General features: G+C 41.1%; 1 protein-coding gene across 1 annotated transcript in view; it reads right to left on the bottom strand.

Moving 5' to 3' along the window:
* Window positions 1-13137, bottom strand: part of LOC109935677 (aldehyde oxidase 1) — a 113194-nt gene extending 100057 nt beyond the window's left edge. Inside the window, exons 1-3 of the mRNA XM_048598682.1 lie at window positions 12610-13137; window positions 5923-5980; window positions 3210-3306 (exon numbers count right to left, since the gene is read on the bottom strand). Of these exons, the coding sequence (XP_048454639.1) occupies window positions 3210-3306; window positions 5923-5980; window positions 12610-12663 (209 nt within the window). The 5' untranslated portion in view covers window positions 12664-13137. The remainder of the gene's footprint in view (window positions 1-3209; window positions 3307-5922; window positions 5981-12609) is intronic.
* Window positions 13138-22636: the final 9499 nt, after the last annotated feature.

Below are 22636 nucleotides of genomic sequence, written 5' to 3'. Positions count from 1 at the left end.
TCTTTTCCTCAGGGTCCATTCAGGGATCCACAGGTGACATCACTAGTATTTCACAATTTGCTATAGACAAGTGCACCTTGTAGATGATGCTGCAGTTCAGTTAGAAATGAAAAAGATCACGGAATACAGATAAAATCAAGAACAAGGGGCTGTTTTCCAAGCCAATTATGTGAACCTTAGCCACTGACGTGACCAGTCAAACACAGAAGGCTGCCAGCTACCCTACAGTGGCTGCTCACACGTGACAATCAAGGTACTCTTGGTTCAGCCACTAATCACAGGAAATTCCACTCCCTCAACATCGAGGCACTCTTTTCTGAGTGCATATGTGTGGTGTGTGTGGCATGTGTGGGCAACCGGCCCCCTTCCCCTACCAAACACAATTCATTCTGACACTCAACAATTCAATCATCGTATTCACACCTCATCCTTCTTGTCAAACCTGATCATAACATTCACCTGAAGGCTACTGTTCAAGGAGAATGGCGTTTGCAACAAAGTCCAGGCCAAAAGAATTTGAATCTCAAATCAAATTCCACCATTCATTGTAATAAACCTTAATACAGCATGATTAACATTGCCATATACACGCAACTGAATCATAGAATCCCTACAATGTGGAAACAGGCCCTTCGGCCCAACAAGTCCACACCAACTCTCAGAACATCCTACCACGACCCACCTGCTATAACCCACCTAATCTACACATCCCTGAATACTACTGACGATTTAGCATGGCCAATCCACCTAACCAGCACATCTTTGGACTGTGGGAAGAAACCAGAGCACCCGGAGGAAACCCACACAGATACAGGGAGAATGTGCAAACTCCACACAGAAAGTCGGCCGAGACTGGAATCAAACCTGGGTCCCTGGTGCTGTGTGGCAGCAGTGCTAACCACTGAGCCACCTGGTCCAATCACCTTGGTACAATGATTAAGTCTTTTTCATCCACTTCCTATACGGTAGCTCTGGCATGGCACAATGCGTATGGTTTCAGCAGAGCTGCAAGCAGGCTGCTCATTTCCTTACTCAAACAGATAAGAGGCCCTAAGAGAACATTTGGAGCCCATGAGTGCCATATCAGAAATTGCTCCACCAGCACCTGTGCAGAGGCAAACTCCATCATTGGGACAGGAAGTCTCTGTGTCAGCAGCTGAGGGAGTGACCAGGGGTGAGTAGTGGGAGCACCTTAAGAGCTCCCACTACTACAAGCCGTTTCTGCATCCCCCCTTTCATGTTTCTCCTGCACTTTCCTTTGGAAAGCAGCTGGAGAGCATGTAGCTGCACATCAGTGAGATGCTAAACCACCATGGTGAGAGTTTGCTCCATTCTGTGTGAAGTGGCAGTCATGGTAAGAAGACTGTTGATCTGGGCTAGCATGGAGTCTGTGGATGGAACTGTCTGATTCTCTCTGCACTCTTCACAAGGAGGCACAGAGCAGCATAAATGCCCAAGACATCATGGTATTCATGTCTGAGAGCAACTCCTCCAATCTCTCTCACCCAGGATGCTCACTGCTTTGGGACACACAGGGAGAAACACACATTCTCATCTCTGTTGCATAAGTTCCCTTTGCACTAATAAGTCCAAACTCTCTACAGCCAGCTGAATAGAGCTGGAGATCTTCGGCAGCTTCTGATGGATCTCTCCACTGCTGACCCTGTTTCCTGCTCACATGATGTGCTCCTTACTATGTGACAGCCTGGCCTATCTGTGCTGCTGCAAGCTGTGAATATGTGAGCTAATGGAGAATCTGCATGAGTCAGCATTACAGACCATCCTCCTCCCTCCCTCCAGAACCCCCTTAGCATCCTCCAGCATAACTCCTTAGCAGCCTTGACAGACCTGCGAGAGATCAGAGAGATGAGTTAGTGCTGACATGGGAAAAGGTTACAAAAATCAACATAGTGCCTATCACGACACTTTGATTAGTACTGGTATTAATTCAATATGAGTGAGTACAAAGTGCCAAGTAAAAGTTCAATACCTAATGCTGCAACAGGACCCTGTCTATGCCACCTTCCAATCACCAAGATGTCTTCCTCCAGTGCAGTCAAGTTTCCTGCCACTGGTTTTCTGCATCTCCCAAGTGAAGCGCTCTCTTCTATGATGACATTAGGCACAGATATGAGTATGAGAAGTAGAATTTATACTGAAGACTTAAATGATCATTTTTGAGGATGGCTGCAAAGTGTGAAAAACAATAGGATGAAAGTGAACGTGAGCGTCATCCATTCAGGTGGAGTTTTGAGAAGGTCCGTGGAGAGATAGGAAGGTGTTCATTGCAAGAAATGTTGGTCAGATGAACACTGTGCAGGAGAATGATACGGATGTCGGAGTGATTAATGGAGATGGGAAAGACACTCGACTTTCTGGATAAGAAAAGATCATGAAACCTTTTACTACAGTGAATCAGGTTGTGGTCCCGATCACATTCCTACTACTCACAACCTCCACTACTTCCAGCCACACTTTATACACTGGATTCTTGGCTTCCTCCTCCTGTTCACGGAGGAGATAATCTATCTGCTGGTTCTGAGCTCCTCCTATATGACCTGCAGCAGAGAATTTTAAAAAAGGACAACTTTCCTGAGTCTCCTTTCATCTCTGCCTTCATTTTGGTTCAGCAGTGAGCTTTTTTGTAGTAAATCTAACCCTTGTAAGGTCCCTTTAAATCGAGAGCCTTCGTTGATTGTGTGCAGCTTTACATCATAACTGTATCCTGCGATCGGTCAGAAAACCTGGAGCTAAGAAGTTAATGCCCGCAGCCTAGTTAAAGAGCTACAGAAAAGATCCTTTTAATTGCAAACAGGTCTGTTACAGTTTCACCCTTGGTCTCTCTCAATGTCTCTGTTTCAATTTGGCTACCTCTCCTACTTGTCCGTCTCTCTCTCCATCTCACTTTCCCTCTGTTACTCCCTGTCTGGTTCTCTCTGTCTCATCATGTGATATCTGAAGTGTGATGCAAGTATTTTGGACACAAGATTTTCATGTTCCTCGAGCATCTAGGCAAAGAAAATCTTTCATTATTCATTATTCAGTGTTTCAGTCTAGGGTGTTCATTGACGCTGTTCTGATTCTGGTCGATCCTTTTCCTTCCTTTTCCTTTTGCACTGATTTACAGAACTGGGTTGTCCCTGGTTCAGTCTGCTCTATCTCAATGGAGGATCCCACGATGACAGTGTTTAAACACAACGTAAGGATACAGGATCTTCTTTTCTTGGGCGTTATATTTGGAAATCATCACAGTGCACGATCCACAGCCTCCTCCACCACAGCCATACTTAGTTCCTGTTAGCTTGACTGAAAGCACACAGGTCAAGGGAAAGTCTCAATTGAAATTCACAATTATATATTACTACTTGCAAACAGGCTTGGAAAATCTGACTGGACAGTAAAGATTACAGATGAATACTGGGTTAGTGGATCTAAGGTGATGCTCTGGACAATGGGACGCTACGTTCATTCTGGTGGCTGGAGGGATAGTCAGTTCCGGGCCGGTTTGTTATCACATTACTTCAGCAAAGACTAGAGAAGCTGTAAGCCAGCCAACTGAGCTAACTTCTCTTAGCCTCTGGTCTGGTGTACTGCCCTGCCAATGGTTTTTCTACCACATGCCCCACAAAATTGATTGAAAGCTGTGCACCTCCTTGGTGCATGCAGAAAGACAAACTTTCCAAATATCTGACTATGTGTACGTGCTCTATTGGTCGCTTCAAGCATCACATTTGTGCCTGGGACCTGCAAGCTCTGTTAACCTGCAAGGATTGCTTTGTACTGACGTCCATTCTTCAGTAGCTGTTCACCCTACAGTTTATGCCTCCAGTTTATATACCAAACCTCTTTGGAAAGCTCCTTTGGGAATGGATGCAATGACCAACTCAACTATTCTATTTGTTAAAAACAAAACCAAAATAACTGAGGATGCTGTAAATCAGAAACAAAAATGGAAGTTGCTGGTAAAGCTCAGCAGGTCTGGCAGCATCTGTGAAGAGAAATCAGAGTTAACGTTTCAGGCCCAGTGACCCTTCTTCAGAACTGAGGACCCGAAACGTTAATTCTGATTTCTCCTCTGAGATGCTGCCAAACCTGCTGAGCTTTTCCAGCAACTTCTGTTTTTGAATTCTATTTGCTAGTTCCCTGATTGAAAAATCATATAAATCCTTTTTCAGCATCTGCTCACAAAGTGCTGCATGGTGTCAATAAGCCTTTTGTCAAAATGACATGAATTCGAGTTGATGAATACAGAAGTTTAACCTGGCTCTGAATTGGTCTTCCAGCATGGTTTATATCTTTTGGAGATCATTTAGTTCTTTGACTGTTAATCCTGATGTATTAAGTCTATGTAATCCTTCAATCTTAACTACTAAGCAAATTTTAATGACTTGCTTTTCCGCATTGGACATATGCAAGTCCAGAAATCCTAGCTCTGAACATTTTAAATTTGGATAGGCATGTTGAGTTCCAGGTCAAAATAAGAAATTTTGTGAATATTCTGAAATAATGCCTTTTCCCTTGCTTTTGCTTGCGATTAATTTGGCACACACATTAATTTCTCATATTGTTGCTTCATCATTTTTCTCCTTGGGAAAAGCTGTATTTTTAAAATTCTTTGGTCTGATAAGACTATGGCAACTTTACCTTATTGCTGCAAAAAGCTCATCTTTTCAGAAATGTGTTCAAGGATTTTAAATCTGCCCAGTCTTCATAAAAATCAAAGGAATATCGTTTTTAGTTTTTCTTTAACTGAAAATAAAGTGGTGGATTCACATCTTTTTCCCATTTTCAAATGGCAAAGGCAGGATTTTTGATTTTTAAAAAAATCCTGACTTTCAGGAAAGGTTTCTCAAGCCTCAAATGTTTTCTCTGGTTTGTTCTAGCTTCTTAAGGAGCTTTCTTGCAGCTCTAATTCAGTTCTGTAACTATTGTTTTTAGTATCCAGTTTGTGCAATTTTTATTTCCTTTTTGGGCTATCTGCCTGTTGTTTTCTTTACAGCAAAGATTATACTCACTACTCCACAAAACTGGTCTGTGGGATTATCCTTTACTGTTTCTCTTTGGGCTTGTCATAGATCCTTTACATTGTAGATTAAAGCTTTGAAACAATCAACAATGTCTACTGCTGTTCATCATGTCATATTAATAATATTGATCTAAGAATCAATCACTCCTTAAGGATTAACTGTGTGATTATCTTATTTAAAACAATAAAATACATCAAAAGTTATAAAATAAACATTAGAGTGGGGCAACTGTTTTCAGTTTGTGCTGCCTCTATATTCCCAACCAGACAGACAAGTGAGTGGAGTTGCAGCTTCATATGTACATAGCACTTGGAGTCCATTAAGGTAAAGTGTCATAAAGGCAAAGGGACACATAAAACAGCACACAGACAGTCAAAGGTACAACCATCAATTGCGTGACAGGTAAAATCAGGGATGAGTAAGAGCCCCAAATCGCAGTGCTTGGTGCTACATTTTATTGTTTCATGGGAGCATGATTAAAAGCAGGATGTTTTACTAACCCAAAGGTGCTATATATTTTTGAAGTGTATTCTATGGGATGTTGATGTCACCGGCAAGGTTAGTATTTGCTGATCATTTCTAATTGGCCTCGAACTGAGTGCCTTGTTGGCCATTTCAGAAAATGGTTAAGAGCTAATCTCATTATCACAGTTAAAAGTCAACCATATCAACTACATCAACTGGCATCACTGAGTGATTGAGAAACGATATCCTGACTTGCTTTTTGTTAATGGATGTTAATTTGTTTAAATTGCATCCTTTTGAATCAAGACAATGGCCTCTCACTATAAGCTAGTTCTTCAATGATTTCTAGACAGACTTTCTTGATCAACATAGGAACCAGTGTGAGTTCCCATTTTGCAACGTGATGCTGACTTGCAGAGCAAAAGGATACGCGTCTTCCTGAGATAGGGCAGCAACATCAATTCTGGGTCTGCATTCTGTTCTCTGACCTGCAAAAATAGAAAGGATGAGAGGAGAAGACAAGATGACAACGTGGGAGGAAACATGAGAGTGAGAGAGAACAAGAGCAAGAGAGAGAGGATGAATGATAAATGGAGAGAGAGGAAGGACAACACACGCAGACAAAGGGACAGAAAAGCAGGCAGGAGGAGCACAAGAGATGTAAACAGAGTGAAAAAGAGAGCAGAGGAAGGAAATGAAGAGGGGAGGGAGAGAAAGAGGGACTCAGAGAGAGAGAAGTATAAACAAAAGGAGCAAGAGAGAGAGGAGACAGAGTGGGAACCCAATATAGAGAAATAAGTAAGAGAAAGAGAGAAACGGAGGTGAGGGAGATAAAGAGGGAGGGAGAGAAAATATACTGTGAGTGTTAATGAGAGCTCAGACTTTGCATTAACAATCTGAAGAGACAGTGGCCTTTTCCCACCAGGAATTTTCTCCTCCAGCTCCTGTGCCGCAACTTCACTAATGTACAGCTTTAAGGAAAATTCATAAGTACAGTCTCTGAAAAAAGAACTCCATAAAATGCATTTTCTCTTTTCATTCACAAATTCAGAGGTCTTGGGTAACATTCAAAAAACACAATGGCAGTGCGATAATTTGACTTAACATAGTACAACCAACCTCATATTCAGCACGATGGATTGTGATCGTAAACAGGAATCTCTTTTCATCCAGGGTTTTGAGGTCAAATATCATGCCAACGCAGTGATGAGCTACCTCAACTGTGACAAATGTTTGAACTTGCAGGCATTACATTTCCCATTCATTACTATAAAGGAACTTAACCTTTATCCTACACAACCAATGAGGAAAATCCTTATTGTGCTGTGTTAGGTTCGGATACATTGTGTTACAATGACAGGTTGGAACCCCAAAATGTCACAGGCATTTTTTAGACCTTGATTCCAAAATGTTTTTTTTTTTTAAAAAAACTGTACCAGGGACAACATGATTACAGGTATACAAGTTTTTGTGTGGAACTAATAGGGTATTAAAAGAAGATTCAAACATACTGGACTATGATCTCTTGCAGCTACAAAGATAACAAGGGTCGATCACCCTCTGCTGAACCGCAAACCATCTCCTGCAGATTACGTTGCAAAACATGTTGTTTTTCCCTTTGATGTATAAGGGCAAGGGTTTAAAAAAAGCTAGTTTCAACTCTGCTGGAGTTAACTAAAGAGACTGAATGCTCTTGTGTGTACAACCATGGGTTCAAGGGTTAGCTTGCTGTGAAGGTCACTATGAAGATCGGTTGAAGAATTATCCCCTGGAAAATCAGGACAATTGAACTTCAATCAGTGTACAAAATGAAGAATTTCAAAAATCAGCTGTTCAACCAGCTATGGCAATGCTACCAGTAACCTCCACCATAACAGGGTCAATGTTCAACTATCTGCTCTTGACAACCAAGCAGCTGATCTGTATATCTCAAACTTTTTTCTTCTTTTTTGATTCATTCTTATTTTTATTTCATGTGTATGTATATTGCATAAGTAATTCTTCTCACATTTAGCAGTAAGCTCACTCATTTGTTAACTCATGAAAGCTGGGCTAAATTGGTTCCATTTAAAATGTAAGTTCAATTGGGTCTGGGATATAAGTATCCATAAGAAAAGGAATTCATTATTAAACTTTGTTGTGACCAGTGGGGGCGCAGGTGAATAAAGGCAAGGAGCCTGTTCATCCCTCCTCATCCAGGAACTTAATGATTTGGGGTTTCATGTATGGAACCATAACAAACCTCTCCAGGGGTCTGAGAGGAAAGTCTGCCTTCACACTGGTGAGCAGGAACATCTTCTTACCATATAGATTATATTCAAACTTAGTCAGGAGAGAACGTTCCTGATAGCTCAGTCCTCATTCTAAGTGTGTTTTCACGTCAGCAGGCACTACACTTCCCATCCATTACTATAATGGGATTTAATCTTTATCCTACACAACTAATGAGAAAAACCTTATTGTGCAGTCTCAGTTTAGAGTTGTAACATGCTGCCTGATTGGCTGTTGGTAATTGTATCTTTCAAAAGAGAATCAAATATATGTAGTGAAAAATGTCAGGTAAGAGGAAAGAGCTGGGAATTGGATTGAAACTTGAACAAGCTGGCGCACAGTGTTGTTCAAATGGCTGCCTTTGTGCTACAATCTTCTGAATCCCATCCAGCTTGCTCCTCATATCCTTTAATATCTCATCCAGTCTCTTCCATATAACCCCATTCCCATCCAAGCTTCATCATATCACCCCACTTGCAGATACTGATACCCCATTTTACAATTGCCACTTCCCTTCCCCTCCGCCTGCAGCCCCAATCCCAACAAATAGGTTCCTGAGTTTCCTTTCCACGGCAGAGGCCCAGCCTTAATCTCCATATCCGCCTATCTTTCTCTCATAATCTTTCTTTTTGGTCATTCTTCACTGATGTTTATACCTGTCCAATGTTTTTTTTTAATCTGCCACCTGTCTATACAAAACTCTATGCTTTTCTTTCAATTTGATACTATCTTTAACATTTCTAGTTAACTATGGATGGTGGGTCAGTGCCATGGCATTTTTCCCACTTGTTGGAACGTGTCTATTCTGTATATTTTGAAGTATTCCCTTAAATGTCTGCCACTGCATCTCTATTTACCCACCAGTTACCCCAATTTGCTTAATCAATTCAACCAGCTCTGCTTTAATGCCATCTTAACTGCCCATTTTTTTTTAGTGAACTAGATTGGGATCCATTCTCCTCTCCCTCAAAATATGTAAATTTCAATCATATTATGCTTGCTGCTGAGGCACACCTTCAGCATGAAGTCATTTATTAAGATCATCCCATAATGCAATAGAAGGTCTACTATAATCTGCTGTCTGATCAGCTCTAGAGCCTGCTGATCTAAGGAACTATCCTGCAAAAATTCTACGAACTCCTCATCTTGGCTACTTTAGCCCATCCAACTTTTCCACGGAAATGCTACAGAATAAAATCTCCCATGATTATTGCCGTGCCTTTCTGAAAAAGCTCTCATTATTTCTTCTTTTGCACCCCATCCCACTACATGGTTCCTGTTAGGGGACCAGTACATCACTCTCAAAAGTGACCTTTTACTTTGTACTTTTCCATTTCCACATTTTTTTTTTATTTCCTGGACATACTGGACATAGGTCATCACTTTCTATTGTGCTAATACCATCATTATCGAACAAAGCCATCCCTTCACCACTTTCTATGTTACTATCATTTCTAAATGTCCTATATACTACAAAATTCAGGTCTCAGTTCACATCATCCTGCAGCCATGTCTCTGTAATAGCTACCAGGTCATCCTTATTCCTTTCTATTTACATTCTCAGTTCATCTGTTTTGCTTTGAATGCTATGTGCATTCAGATACAGAGTCTTTAGTTTTATCCTTTTTACTGTTTGTAAATTCTAGACTTATTTGTATGGTTGCGTCTTCAATTCACACTCTCTATCTCTTACTTTTACAGTCTGTTTATCATTTCCTAAATTAATAGTTGCCTTGACTCTACTCTTTGCTTTATCTTATCTTCACAAATTTCATCTCCCAACTATTCAGGTTAGAATTGTCTCTACTTCTCTAGTTATGCTGTTGACAAGAACACTGGCCCCAGCACAGTTGAGGTGGGGGCATCCCATCTATAGAGATATCATTTTCCCCAGTATTAATGTGTATGCCTCATGAACCAGAACCCACTTCTCCTTCACCAGTGTTTGAGTGATGCATTCATTTCACTAATCTGATTTGTCCTATGCCAATTTGCAAATGGCTCAACTAATAATGCAAGATTATGACTTTTGAGGTTCTGCTCAATAATTTGATGCCTAACTGCTCATACTGGCAATACAGAAACTCCTTCGTGACTATGTTCTTGGTACCTACATGAACAATGACTGTATCCTCCCCTTTCTATAGAAAGTTACTCTCCAGCACAGAACAAGTGTCCCGAACCCTAGTACCAAGCAGGCAACCCAGCTGTTTGGATTCATACTCTTTACTGCAGAGAACGGAGTCTACTTGCCTCACTGTACTGTACTCTACTACCAATACATTCTTTTCACTCACACACCCCACACCCTCTTCCAAATGGCTACCTGGACAATGGTGTCATGGTCATTCAACTTGCGTCTCACTCTCATCTAGACTAGCAGAACCTCACAGATGTTGGACGATTACGTGGAACTCCTGCCATTGAGTCCCTTACCTGTCTCACTCACAGTCACACTCACCTGTCCCTGAACGTTGACTATTCAGACAATCCAAACCTAAGAAGTGCATCTTTTTGCTGGTACAAAATAATCCATGTAATTCTCCCCCGCTCTGATGCATCACAGTGTCTGCAAATCAGCTCCAGCTCATTAAGTCTGAGCTCAAGCTGTTTGAACTTCAAATACTTGCAACAAGCATGTTTGCTCTGAACCAAACATTTATCCATGAACTCCCACATACTGCAACTGTGACACATCACGTGTCCCATCATCATGTGTTCTAAGGAATTAGGTCATTATGTGCTCAACTTGATATTTAGTTATGGTTTTATACATATTAATTAACATTACTACCAGTTGCAATAATATTTTGAGTCTTAGAAATGAGATAAACCTTAATCATTTCCCAGATACTTACCAATTAAATACTTTGCAACTGTCTTCACAGCAGAATAAATTAACAGTATTTTAGAAATACTAAATAATCAAGGAGCATTAGTGGGGTGGGGAGAGGAAATAAATGCAATAACTATCACTAAAGAAAAAGTATTAGGAAAACTAATTGGGCTCAAGGCCAATACATCCCTTGGATCCCATCCTTGCATCCTAGAATATTAAAGGAAATAGCTACAGAGACAGTGAATGCGCTGATAGTAATCTTCCAAGAATCTGTAGATTCTAGAAAAGTTCCTGAGGACTGGAAAACCACCAATGTAACACTCTCCTCACAAAAACTTAGCATCCAAGTTCAGCAGGTAATAGGGAAAGCAAATTGAATGCTGTCCTTTCTTGAAGGAAACAAAGCATAAAATTAGGGAAGTCTTGGTAAAACTATGCTGGGATTAGTTTGACCAGACCTGGAATATTGTGAACACATTTGGTCTTCTTAGGTAAGGAAAGATATATGACACTGGAGGCAGTCCAGAGAAGTTTCACTACGTTGATCCTGTGTAAGGAGGGATTTTTGTATGAGGAAAATTTGAGGAGGTTGGGTCTGTACTAATTGGAGTTTAGAAGCATAAGAGGAAATCTTATTGAAACATACAGATTGTTAGGAGGCGCTACAGGATAGCTGCTGAGGGTTTGTTTCCCCTTGTGGGAGAGTCTAAGACCAGATGGCAACATCTCGGAGTAGGTATCATTCATTTAAGACAGAGATGAGATAGACTTTCTTCTCTTGGAGTGTGGTGATTATGTGGAGAGCTTTGTGGAAGAAGCCTGTGGAGGCTGGGTTGTCAAGTATATTTAATGCTGGGACAGACAGATTTTTAATCAGCAAAATAATCAAGGGTCATGGTAAGAAGGCAGGAAAATGGAGTTGAGGATTATCAGATCAGCGACGACCTCATTGAATAGTAGAGCCCCTAAGATTCTGTTGGCCAAGATGAAGGTCTAGCAGAGCAAACAGCAAACTGGAGCTGCCACTTACTTGCTCTGACTTCTATGTCAGAGTTTGTTGCGGTCTAGTTTCTTTCTACTGTGTGGGAGATTAGCAAACTGCATATACATGAAGTGAGAATAGTTAATGAGATATTAGTTCATACAAACAGGCCTCCTACTTACCACTGGGGGTTTTGCTTCACGTTGTTCAAAACCTGCGTTCAACAATCGGACTGTTTTTCTGAATGTTAAGAGTCTCATTTTTCTATCTTGCCATATTTTCCCAATAACTCACCATTGTTCATTTTGTTCACTGGTGGGAAAGGCCAGTTCAGTGTATCTGTTTTCATTTGGATAACTCAGGTAATGGGAGAATAGTCCGTCTAGGTGGGATCTAATCAGAGGTTCATTAGCAGTATTTGTGAGTATGAGGAGTTGGTGATTATTCAGAGTTCAGAAGGGTCAGTTGGTGGTTCAGGGCAGTCAGGAGTGTTGTCAAGGTGTTCAATGTAAGTAAATATGGTGTCAGTTGTGTCATTATTCAGGAATTAGAATAGGTTTTCTCTGTTTAACATTTCCTGGGTAACTATCCAGTGAAGTAAACGGGAACTGCCCAATGTTTCTGCCTCTGGCTAGAGACTTTTTCGCAGGATCCCAAGGAGCAGGGAAATTGTTTGTTTGTCAGAATTTTGAACTTCCCAGGAAATTCTCATAGGGTTCAGCATGTCAGGACTTCCATGGAATCCCAACCCACATCTTGGGGTGAAGGTAAAAGTTAATTTGCTGTTTGAAAGTATTCGTGGAGCTACATCGCTAAACAAACAGACTGCAGCAGTGGAAGTGAAAAGATCTTGCTCTACTAACATGAATTCACATGTACAGACATTCAAACAATGTCACGGTAACACTGCCTGGTTAAGATGCTGAGTTGCCAGCTAGTGTCAGGTGTAGAAACAATCCCTTTGTCTTTTCACCATTAATTTTAAAAACCCTAAGTGTTAGTTCTCTCAATGGACTTTGTCTTACCTTATGCCCATTTACAAAGAACACCAGTTCATCTGTAATTCCCTGTTGAGACATACCAAGAACTTTTCTATCTTCTCTGACTCAGAACCTCCAGGCTACTGCTTGCTCAAAGATAACAGTAAAGTCCTTTAGTGTTGTTGAATGTCTGCAACAAATTACACGTTAGTCAGTCTCTGTGATTTTGAAATCGCGTTGATGTCAAGGCTGCTCTTTGGAATCTGTTAAACATTAGTTCTCTGTTGAATGATCACATGAAGCTTTTAGTGTGTTCAGAATCCTGTTTGTTATTCTTCCAGCTGTTTGCATGGAGAGACAAACTGTTCAGGCTGCACCAGATCTATCTAGGCCTGTTCTTCATTCCTATTACTCCATTCTTACTGTGCATCAGCAAAATCATTCCTGACTGAAATAAACGTACAGGACTTGGCTCCTAGCTCAAATATACAGCAATAAAAACTGATTGATGGGTCTGCAGTGTCCTATTACAGCATGTGTAAAATATCGGGAAAACTAAATAGGGAACAGTCTTTAAAAACAGCTGCAAGTTCCAGACACTGCACAATAATCGTGTACAAAGTAACAATGCACCCCCTGCAGTACGTCTGAAGGAATTCTAATCACTAACTTACATAGAATTACATTACAGTTTACAGTGCAGACACAGATCATTCCTGACGTGGAAATATCTTCTGTTAACCTTATCAAACGCCTTAGCAAACAAAAAATTTGTATGGAATCATCCCAAAATCTCTCTCAACCTAATTGCTTTCCTGATAGGTCTCGCCTCTTGGGTCACTCATACAACCAGCAGGCATTGATATTAATGATTGATAACATGCTCCTCCCATTAATTCAGAATTCCGACAACTTGTTCAAGTCCCAGTGTCTTAATAATGAGGCAGAGCCACAACAGGGAAGAAGAGAAAAGGAAGCAAATACTGCACCCTGGCCTTACAGGGACATTCTACCCATTGCCCAAAGATCAATATCTTGAGAGTTGGCCTGTTCAGTCACATGAGGACCCATGTCATATATGCCTCAAAGAACACCAATTGATAACAATATCACTTTTGTACAAGCCATAAGACTGGAGGTTTTGCCTTTCCTGTTCAGTGTGTGGCACTAGCTCAGGGTCATATTCATCAACTCCACTATTAGTTTTCAGGTATCTGGAGTTAAAACTGTCTTCACCAGGGGCATAATGGAAGAAGAATATTTGTTTCTGTTTGAAACAAAAATTGGGGAGGTAATTTGAATGCTACTAATGGTCCAGCTTACTACAGTGACCTTAAGGTAAAAATGGCCAAATTGTGGTAAAAATCTACTGCCAAACCTATTCACATGTACAAACGTAATTGGATGTAGAAATTTTTATATAAATGTCTTCAGATGTGTTATGACATATCCCTGAAGAAGGCGGCAACATGAAATAATGGTAGAGACACTATCACTGCATCAGTAAAGCCCAAGAGTGAATATATAGTTAGTTATCAGCCAGAAACAATTGATTAAATAGTGCAACTTAATTAAGGTATGATTGAATGAAGAATTCATTACTAATCTAGTAGTTTTATTATTAAGGATAGATAATATTCAAAAATCTGCAAGATGCTTTCAAAATCCAACTTACAAATTAGCTGCTGTAGGGTTCTGTCTGTGGGAACAGCATATGATCAGATACAATTCACAAAGATAGAAACTCTGTCTTTAAGAAGTGAGACAAGATCTCAGTAATGATTGGGAACTCGTACAAAATCAGACAGAAGACATTGATTATCACCATTGTTTCCTCTGATGTGATGATGTACGCAAATGGCTAAACTCGAATCAGAATGATTCAATAATGAAATCAATTGATTACTAAATTAGAACAGATTTGATTCAAGACAACTTGAGGTAATGCAGGGGTTAAAAGTGAAGATACTAAAGGCCCCATTTTTCGCTAGCTAGTCATCTACTTGATGTTCCTGAGATAGAATTCTGAAAGAATTGCCACCAATGAAGGACATTTGAGGGGAATTAAATTTCACCAACCTAATAAATCAATCAATCTAAGCTGTATAGGTCTACCTTGTATTATAAATATATTTATCGCTTTTTATCATACTTCCTTGCATTTGTTCTTTAAGAGAGTTCTGTTTTACCTTTATATTGACATCTTGTCAGAACCAAAATGTTTTAATGGGTTAATTTGGAATTGCATAATAAGGCTTCAATTATTAACAATTAATTTAAGTTAAAATACTCAATGAAAATCCTATTTTCCTGTGTTCACTGAATTACATTATCTTAATCTTAAGCAATACCTCAAATGTGAAGTGTTCATCCTTGATTGCTTGCAAGGGCTTGTCCTCCCAATTTCTGCAATCTCCTCTAGTCTCTCAACCTGAGAGATAGCTGTATTCTTCCAATCTGACTTCTTGACCATCCCTGCTTCTAGTTTCTCTGCTACTGGTGGCCATGGTGCAACTCCCAAAGGCCCAAGGTCTGGAATTCTGTCTATAACCCTCTACCTCCTCTTTTAAGACATCCTTGAAAACTCCATTTTCACCAAACTTTTCAGCAAACTATTTAACTCCTCAGTCCTGCTCCATCATTCAATAAGATCAACAGCTGCTCTGTTTGTGTTTTGAATTCCACATTCCCATCTAGCCCTAAGCTTGATAGGAAGCAAATCAATCAATATGGATTTTTTTAAAACAATGACTTTGAGTCTACCAGCTTCTTAGACAGAGTTCCAAATCCCCACAACTCTAAGGAAGAGAAGATCTCTCCTCATTTCCATCCTAAAAGACTGACCCTTAATTTTAAAATGGTTGGATTTACTAAGGTTTTGGAGTAGATTTGTAGCTCGGATTGTGGTTGTTGTGGTTGGTTGGCTCGCCGAGCTGGTTTGTTGTTGTTCTGCGGACGTTTCATTACCCTGCTGGGTAACATCATCAGTGCAGCCTCCGATGAAGCGCCATTGTGTTTGCTCTGCAAAGCAGAGACAAGCACGGGAGTTCCTAGAAGCCTGGTACTCCACAAAGAAAGCCATCAATAAACACATAGAACTCAACCCCATATACACTCCACTGCAAAGGAAAACCGGAAGTGAGGTAATCCAGCTCAACGGACTCCAGAGTTTAAAAGCCAGGAGGGAAAACACAACGGCGCTTCATCGGAGGCTGCACTGATCATGTTACCCAGCAGGGTAATGAAATGTCTGCGGAACAGGTTGGATTTACTGTCCATATGGCACATCCTTTCCATGTGTAATGATTGTAATGAGATCAGCCAGGTGGACTTCATAGAATATGAGTTCCCTGATTAGAGCTGTTAATCTGGTCTAATCAGCTACCTCTGGCTGACAGATAAGAACAGGAGTGTCAGGAGTTCTGCTTGCTCTGAGTGCTGGCTCTGAGGGAGCTGAATCAGTGTCAAGGACTCTCTATGTGTAAATAAAGGGTGACTTGGTGACAGAATACCAGCCTCCATGGAGTTATTTCAATGTGTACTTTGCCAAGACTGTTCAGGATCTTCTATAATTCAATCACATTGCCCTTCACTCTTCTAAAACTCAAATGAAAACAAGCCCAATCCTTCAAACCTTTCCTCATAAGACAACCCACTCATTCCAGATGTCAATCTAGCAAACCTCCTCTGAACTGCCACAAATGTATTTACTTCCTTCCTCAAACAAGAGGATCAAGACTGCACACAAAAGTCAAGATGTGGTCTCATCAATGCCCTTTGTAACAAAAGAATGTCATCCTTACTAATATCTCCTATTGTGGCTTTGTGTCATATTTAGCTTGATAACTCTTTGATGAAACATCTTGGAACATTTTACTCTATTGAAGGTTCTATATAAATGCAAGTTGTTGTTGACTGCACAACATTTTAGATGGAATCAAATTACCAAATGACATATGGCATATCTTTTGCCCTGAGATGGATGTGGCTTTGATCTTACTTCTGAGTTTCTCTTAGCCATTATTTTAAATTCTATGACCTGAACATTTGCTGAGCGTCAGCTTTGGCTGTTTAAATGTCATGGAACAGAAACCGATCACCTCCCGCCTCTTCCACCTGAAGCAGCTGTGATCGACCCATCGCAGTCACATATTCCCCCACATCCGCTCAACTACATCATATTCTAAGTGTAGACCACTTAGCATCATCAGGTCAAAACATCAAACCCAATCTTCCACCGTCATCCACTGTATTTGCCCTCCCGAGGTACAGTGCAGTCGTCCAAAAGAACAAACAGGCTAAAGGTAAGTCAGAGTATTTTAAAACTTCAGCTTGTACTGGAGCCAATCTGATTCAAGATGATGATGAGAGGAATAAATGAGGCCATTCAGCCCCTGCAGACTGTTCTGCCTCTCAGTAGATCATGACTGATCTGTACCTGAACTCCATTTTCCTGCCTTTCCAGCTCCAGTGATATACTTAACCAATAAAATAAAAACTTTCAAAATAAAAACAGAAAATGCTGGAAACGTTAACTTTGTTTCTCATCCCACACACGCAGCCTGACTTGTCGAGCATTTCTCCCATTTTCTGATTCTATTTTTCACTGTTAATCTCAGTCTGGATATATCTAATTGACAACCACCCCACTTCCACCCAAGTACCTGCAACACATTACTCTGGGGAGACTGATCCAAATTCCCACTACTTTACAGGTGTCAAACGTCTTACTAACTTCCCTTGTGAATGGCCTAGCTCCATTTTTAAAGTTTTATTGAAAATAATAAAAATATTTGCTAGACAAGATAGAGAGCAGTGTTGCTCTCTATCTTGTCTAGCGAATATTTTTATTATTTTAAATATCAAATTTTTGTCCCCTCTCAATGTTTAAACTCAATGGGGTACAAGCCAGTTTTAGATGTCCTGCCATCCTTTCATATTAATGCATTATTATCCCATCTGCACCACATTCTATGACCAGCAGAGGGCTGCTGAGCATAATAAATTCTGGGTTCTCAGCAGCTAAGAGAGAAACTTGCTGATTGAGAGGCATACGCCACATGTGGGCAATGTTATACCAGCTATGCATTGGTACAGATTCATGGCACTCTCATGCACAAGCATGAGGTGGGTTGAAAGAGAGAAGACCCTCTGACACATTGATCCCGCCAATCTTAGATAACCTTCTTCACTGTCCACTACACCATCAAATTTGGTGTAATCCACAAGTTTACTAACCATGCCTCCTATATTCTCATCCAAATTATTTATATAAATGATGAACAACAGTGGACCCAACACCAATCCTTGTGGCACACCGCTGGTCCAGTTTGAACAACCCTCCACCACCATCCTTTTTTCTCCTACCATCAAGCCAATTTTGTATCCAATTGGCTAGCTCTCCCTGAATCCCATGTGATCTAACATTATTAACCAACCTACCATGTGAAACCTTGTCAAAGGTTTTGCTAAAGTCCTGGTGAAGTATTCACCAAGTGCTGTGCTGTTGGAACAGCTGTTCCCTCCGGTGGATGTAAAAGATCACGGTGCACTATTTTGAAGCATATTAAAGATTTTATCCTCGTTGTCCTCAACAACGTTCATTCCTGAATCAACAGAACACATATCCCCCAATTCCACCTGCAGTATAATGAAAATGCATATGTTGATGATGTGATGCTGTATCAACAGTAAGACAGAGGAGCAAAAGTATGCCATTCAGCCCATCAAGTTCGCTCCTCCATTTATTGAAACATAGAAACTAGGAGCAGTTGGAGGCCATTCACAGGGTTAACAAGATAAAAAGACGTAAACAATTGGCTCAAAAATTAGTGTAGGAGAAGCAGGTTTGAATTCATATGACATTGGCACAGTATTAGGGTAGGAAGGAGCTAATCCCATGGGATGGGCTCCACTGAATCACGCTGGGAACAGAGTCCTGGTGAATCGCATAATTAGGGCTGTGCATAGGGCTTTTCAACTAAATCGTGGTCATGGTGGTGATGGCGGGGAGGGGTTTGGTTGCATGGAAATCATGGAAAATCTTAAAACTGGGCAGTGTTTAGCACAGTCTAAAGCCTCCAGAACAGAGAAATAGGAAAGAAGTATGGAAAGGGTCAGGAATTTAACTTCAAGCATAGCAGATTTGCTGACAACTATGAGAAGGGAAGCAGTCAACACAAGAGTAAGGGTGTTGTACTTAAATGCACACAGTATACGATACAAGGCAAATGAGATTGTAGCGCAGACTGAAATTGACAGGTATGATGTTGTGGGTATCACAGACACTGGCTGTGAGGGGACCAGGGCTGGGAACTAAATATCCAAGGATACGCATCTTATTGAAAGGGCAGGCAGATGGGCAGAGGCAGCAGGGTTGCCTTGACAGAAATGAAATTAAATCAATAACAAGAAGTGATATAGTCAGGGGGCACAGAAGCTAGGTGGGTAGAGTTAAGGAACCGCAAAGGAAAAAATACCCTGTTGGGAGTTGTGCACAGGCCTCGTGGCAGTAGCCAGGATGTGGGGAAGAAAATAAATCAGGAGATTGAAAAGGCATAAGAAAAAGCACTGTTACAATAATCATGTGAGACCTCAATATGCAAGTGGACTAGGAGAAAGGGAATTTGTGGAATATCTACAAGATTATTTTGGAGCAGCTTGTGGTTGACCCTATTAGGGGACACGCATTTCTGGATTTCATGATGTGTAATGAGGCAAACTTGATTACGGAGCTTAAGGTGAAGAAACCACTAGGGGGCAGTGGCCATAATATGACAGAATTCATCCTGCAGGTTGAGAGGGAGAAGCTGGAATCAGATGCAACAGTATTACAACTGAAGAAAGGTAAAAAGACACGGTGAGGTGCTGGCCAGAGTTGATGGGAAGGGGTATCTATAGCAGGAAAGACAATGGAGCAGCGATGGCAGGAGTTTCTGGATGTAATTTGAGAGGCACAGCAGAAATTCATCCCAAGGAAGAAGCAGACTAAGGGGAGGATGAGGTAATCATGGCTGACAAGGGAAGTCAGGGATAGCATAAAAGCAAAAAAAAGCATATAATGTAATGAAGATTAGTGGGAAGTCAGAGGATTGAGAAGCCTTTTAAAAACCCGTAGAGGATAACTAAAAAAAAAGCAATGGGCGGAGGGAAGGATAAAATATGAGAGTAAGCTAGCTAGTAACATAAAAGGAGATTGTGAAACCTTTTTTTGGACGTAAAAGAGAGGCAACGGTGGACACTGGACCACTGAAAAACAAGGCTGGAGAAGTTGCAAAGGGGAACGAAGCAATGGTGGAAGAACTAAAAAGGTGTTGGTTTTCACAGTGAAAGACACCAGCAGAATACCAGAACTTCAAGAGTGTCAGGGTCAAAGGTGAGTGTAGTGGCCATCACTAAAGGAGGATGTGCTGGAGAGGCCGAAAGGTCTGAAGGTGGATATATCAACCAGACTAGATTGTCTACACTCCAGGGCTCTGAAGGAGATAGCTGAGAGATTGGTGAAAGCAATGGTGGCAATCTTTCAGGAATCACTGGAGTCGGAGAGGGTGCCAGAAAACTGGAAAATGACTAATGTGATACTCTTGTTTAAGAAGGGAGGGAGGCAAAAAACAGGCAACTATAAGCCAATTAGCCTAACTTGGTGAAGGGATGACACTTTAGAAATGAGATGAGAATGAATTTCTTCAGCTACAGGGTCATGAATCTGTGGAACTCATTGCCACATGAGATTTTAGAGTCCATTATTATGGATGAGATTGCAGAGTAATTGGAAGTGTATGGTAATATAAGTCTGAGTCAGCAAGGCTTTGTCAAGGGGAGGTCATGCCCAAAAAATCTGTTAGAATTGTTTGAGGAGGTAATGAGCATGTTAGACAAAAGACAGCCACTGAACATGTTCCATCTGGATTTCCAGAAGGCCTTTGACAAGGTGCCACACAAGAGGCTGCCTGTGGTATTAGGGGCAAGGTATTGGCACAGATAGAGGATTGGCTGACTGGCAGAACGAAGACAATAGAAATAAAGGGTCTTTTTCAGGTTGCGCAGCAGGTGGCTGGTGGAGTTTTGTGGGATCTTTGCTGAGATCACAACTATTTACAGTACACATAAAGGAACTGAGGGCATTGTTGCTAAGGTTGATGATGACAGATAGGTGGAGGGACAGTTGAGGAAATGGGGAGGCTGCACAAGGATTTGTACAGGTCAGGAGATTGGACAAAGAAGTAGCAGATGGAATACAATGTGAGAAAGTGTGAGGCTATGGCACTTTAGTAGGAAGAATAGAGGCATAGACTATTTTCTAAATGGGGAAAGGCTTCAGAAATATGAAGCACAAAGGGACTTGGGAGAATGGTTCAGGTTTTTCTTAAGGTCAACATATAGGTTCAGCTGGCAGTTAGGAAGGCACATGCAATTGTTGGCATTCGTTTCAAGAGGGCTGGAATACAAGACCAGCAATGTACTGCTAAGACTGCATAAGGCTCTGGTCACACTGCATTTGGAATATTGTGAGCCATTTTAGACCCCTTATCTAAGGAAGGAATTGCTGGTGTTGGAGGGGGTCCAGAGGAGGTTTACAAGAAGGATCCCATGGATGAAATGCTTCTCATGTGAGGTGTGGTTGATGACTCTGGGTTACTACTTGATGAAGGTTCAAAGGATGAAATTTACAGAATACTGAGAGGCCTGGGTAGAGTGGATAGGGAGAGGATGTTTCCAATCGGAGGAGAGTTGAGGACCTAAGGGCATAGCCTCAGAGTGAAGGGTCGACCTGTTAGAACTGAGATGAGAAGGAATTTCTTCAGCTACAGGGTTGTGAATCTGTGGAACTCATTGCCGTGGAAGGATGTGGAGGCCAAGTCATTAAGTGCATTTAGGACAGAAATAGATGATACATGATTGATAAGAGATTAAGAATGATGGGAAGAAAGCGGGAGAATGCAGTTGAGAAACATATCAGCCATTAACAAATAATGGAGCAGACTCAATGTGCCAAATGGCTTCAATTCTGCTCCTATATCTTATGGTCTTATTCGGCCCTTTGAGCCTGCTCCATCATTCAGTATGATCATGGCTGATTGTCTATCTCAATACCATATTCCCGCTCTCTATCCAAACTGCTTGATGCCTTTAAAATCTAGAAAATGTATTTATCTCTTTCTTGATATTATTCAATGACCTGCCATCCACACTGGTTTACCACCTTCTTCGTGAAGAAATGTTTCCTTGTCTCAGTCCTAAATGTTCTACCCCATATGCTGACACTATGACCCCTGGTTCCAGATTCCCCAACCAAGGAAAACATCCTCCTTGCATCTAATCTGTCTATCCCCATTAGAATTTTATACATTTTCAATCAGATCCCCTTTCATTCCTCTAAATTGTACTGAATAGAGGCCCAATCAAACCAATTTCTCCTCATAGGCCAGTCCTGCCCCCCGCCCCCCCCCCCCCCCCCCCCCCCACCACCGTATCAGCCTATTGAACTTCCGCTGCTCTCTCTCTGTGCCAAGTATTTCCTTTCTTAAATAGGCTGTCCAAAACTGCACACAATACACATTTTCTGAAGAAGGGTCCTGACCCAAAACGTCAACTTTCCTGTTCCTCTGATGCTGCCTGGCCTGCTGTGTTCCTCCAGCTCCACAGTGTGGTTTCACAATACTCCAAGTGTTGTCTTACCATGGCTCTGATTAACTGCAATAAGACATTCCTACTTCTAAACTCAAAACCTCTTGCAATGAAGATCAACATACTCTTTGCCTTCCTGCTTGCTTGTTGCACCTGCCAGTTACTTTCATTGGTGAACAAGAGCACCCAGGTCACTTTGTACATCCACATTTCCTACTACATTACCATTTAAATATTAGGGAACCAGGAAATGGCAAATATATAAATAATATTCTCAAAATACTAAATAATCAATAGACAAAAGGAGGAGAGGAAATAAATACAATAACTATCAATGGAGAAAAAAATACAAAGGAAACTAACGGGTGCAAAAAACAAAGAAGTCCCCTGGAGCTGATGGGATACATCCTAGGATATTAAAGAGAGATAGTGGATGCACTGGGAG

The sequence above is a fragment of the Rhincodon typus genome, chromosome 7 (assembly GCF_021869965.1).
Source record: "Rhincodon typus isolate 14 chromosome 7, sRhiTyp1.1, whole genome shotgun sequence".
Taxonomy (NCBI): domain Eukaryota; kingdom Metazoa; phylum Chordata; class Chondrichthyes; order Orectolobiformes; family Rhincodontidae; genus Rhincodon; species Rhincodon typus.
The sequence above is the reverse complement of the archived record's forward strand: the minus strand, read 5'-3'. Positions and strand labels throughout refer to the sequence as shown.